General features: G+C 48.6%; 1 protein-coding gene across 1 annotated transcript in view; it reads left to right on the forward strand.

Moving 5' to 3' along the window:
• The window catches only part of pccb (propionyl-CoA carboxylase subunit beta), a 3,823-nt gene extending 2,755 nt beyond the window's left edge, over positions 1–1,068 (forward strand). The window contains 6 exon segments of the mRNA XM_072691682.1: positions 19–119; positions 201–299; positions 416–460; positions 462–516; positions 809–892; positions 895–1,068. Coding sequence (XP_072547783.1) covers positions 19–119; positions 201–299; positions 416–460; positions 462–516; positions 809–892; positions 895–929 — 419 coding nt within the window. The 3' untranslated portion in view covers positions 930–1,068.
• The last annotated feature ends 1,432 nt before the right edge of the window (positions 1,069–2,500 follow it).

The raw sequence follows: 2,500 nt of genomic DNA on the forward strand, positions 1-2,500 counted from the left end.
TTGTGTGTGTGTGTGCAGGTACGGCTCAGGAGTACGGCGGCATCATCAGACACGGAGCCAAACTGCTGTATGCTTTCGCAGAGGCGACCGTTCCTAAAATCACCATCATCACCCGGAAGGTAAAGAAAGCGCGAGAGTGCACACGAGTCCATGCTGGTGCGCGAGAGTGTGTGAATGCTAAACTCTCTTGATCTCTGCAGGCTTATGGAGGTGCTTATGATGTGATGAGCTCCAAACACCTGAGAGGAGATGTGAACTACGCCTGGCCCACGGCAGAGGTGGCAGTGATGGGGGCAAAGGTAAGAGACCGACCCCTCCACCTGCAGCTGCGTACCCCTCCCCTCAGCTCCCTCTAGTGTTCAGATGTGTCCAGTCTGGTGTGTGTAGCGTGTGTGTTCTGTTGTGTTGCGTCCAGGGGGCCGTGCAGATCATATTCCGGGGTAAGGAGAACCAGGCGGAGGGCTGAGGCAGAGTACGTGGAGAAATTCGCCAACCCGTTTCCCGCTGCGGTCAGAGGTGCAGTTCTGTTAAACGCCTTGAATGAAAGTTGACTGGTTCTGAGTTGGTTCCGGTTGTGGACCTGGACGGCTGGATGGGTGCTGCAGTTCAGTTTAGTAAAACTAACCAGTGTAAGGAAGAGCTCAGTGCAGCCCGGTCCAGGTGTTTCACCTGAGCCATCGCAGAACCTGCAACTGTCTCCGGTGGTTCTCTTCTTGTTTCCACTGAGAGGAGTTCTGGAGCTAATGTCTGTTTAGGGGCTGTCATACCATAGATAACCTGTCTGTCTGTCTGTCTGTCTGTCTTTCAGGTTTTGTAGATGACATCATCCAGCCGTCCACCACCCGTATAAGGATCTGCAGAGATCTGGACGTTCTGGCCAGCAAGAAACAGACCAACCCTGGAAGAAACACGCCAACATTCCCCTGTGAAGATCTCCTCACCTTCCCGACCTCACTGAGGAGATTCCTCACTGATCAGACTGATCAGACTGGTGCCTTACACCCGGAATGATCAATGACTTCATCTGCATTAAAGTTACACTGATAATAAACACTCCTCCCCTCCCCAGCTCCCGTCTGCAGCAGCGTTCCTTCATTTCTTTGTGTTTGTCAGTAAGTAAAGGTTCATGCAGAGGGAAGTAAGATCAGCTCTCATTCTACAGCAGATACTTCAGACCGCACCACCTCACTGCTCACCGCTGGGCCATTCCCACACTCCCCACGAACATCAAATAAACCCTTCGAAAAATGACCTCTCCGCCCCTCTCAGCCTCATAACCTCACTAATACAAGTCTAATACGAGTTTTAGTTTTAGTCTTTTAATACATCTGTACATTTTCATGGACGCTGTTTAAAGAACCACCAGAAAAGACTGTGCACCTGCTGGGTGACGGTGATGTTCTCCATCAGCAGGAGGAGGAAGAGGAAGAGGAAGAGAAGGAGACGACTGGAACCTTCACTCCTCGTGGTGTTTAGTCAGCCTTCTTCTCTTCCCCTGATGCAGCGCCCGCTTAGCAGCACCAGCAGTAGGAGCTTTCTTCTTAGCCGCGGGGACAAATATTAAAAGCACTAATTTAACCCAAACAGGACCCTGTGAATAAAACACACACACACACGTTATTTTTATTAACAGAAGTCAAAGATGATTGAGGTCATATAATAAGGATAATACTGACAGACTGCTGCATTAACATTCTCTGATATTGTGTGTGTGCGGGGTGGGGTGTGGATGTGGGGGGGTGGGTTTTCATGAAATCACATCATTAAACCACATCTGTAAAAACACTGCTGTTAAAAACTAAGCTGCTCAATACAACACCACCCAAACACCTCTTACACCACCTGTAGTATTAACAAACACACATACACCTATCAGCATAACATTAACACCACCCGCCTGATGTGAAATTGACCCCCTTGTCCCAGGAAAACAACTCTAACCAGTCGAGGCACTGCATACCCAACACCCAACAGGATCTTCCTGATGTTCTGGAGATGTTCTGACCCAGTCATTATCTAGAACATCACAGTCTGGTTCTTGTCAAAGTGTCTCAGATTCTTACACGTGTTTTTCATCACCTTCATCACCTTCAAGAACTGACCGTTCACTCACTGCCTGATATCTCCATCCTTTATCAGGAGCCACTGGACCCAGATCACCCGTGTTCTTCAGTTCAGCTGGTCTTATTGTTATGGCTGATGGGTGTGTTGTTGGGTAGGCAGTGTTTATAAATCAGTGTATTGGTTCTTCGTGTTCTGAGAGAGCTGAATTGTTCTGACCTTCTGACCTCAGCTAGCACCACACACACAAACACACACACACACACACACACGTCATCAGGTGCCATGACGTCTTTCTGCTATATTACTGTGTCTAATAGCAACAGTGATGTGTGTGTGTGTGTGTGTGTGTGTGTGTTTAAGATTCAGTCTTTTGGTGCGTTTCCCTGGAGGAGTGTGACGCAGTGGAGAAACACACACACACACACACACACGTCAT

Source organism: Salminus brasiliensis, chromosome 11, assembly GCF_030463535.1.
Source record: "Salminus brasiliensis chromosome 11, fSalBra1.hap2, whole genome shotgun sequence".
Classification (NCBI taxonomy): domain Eukaryota; kingdom Metazoa; phylum Chordata; class Actinopteri; order Characiformes; family Bryconidae; genus Salminus; species Salminus brasiliensis.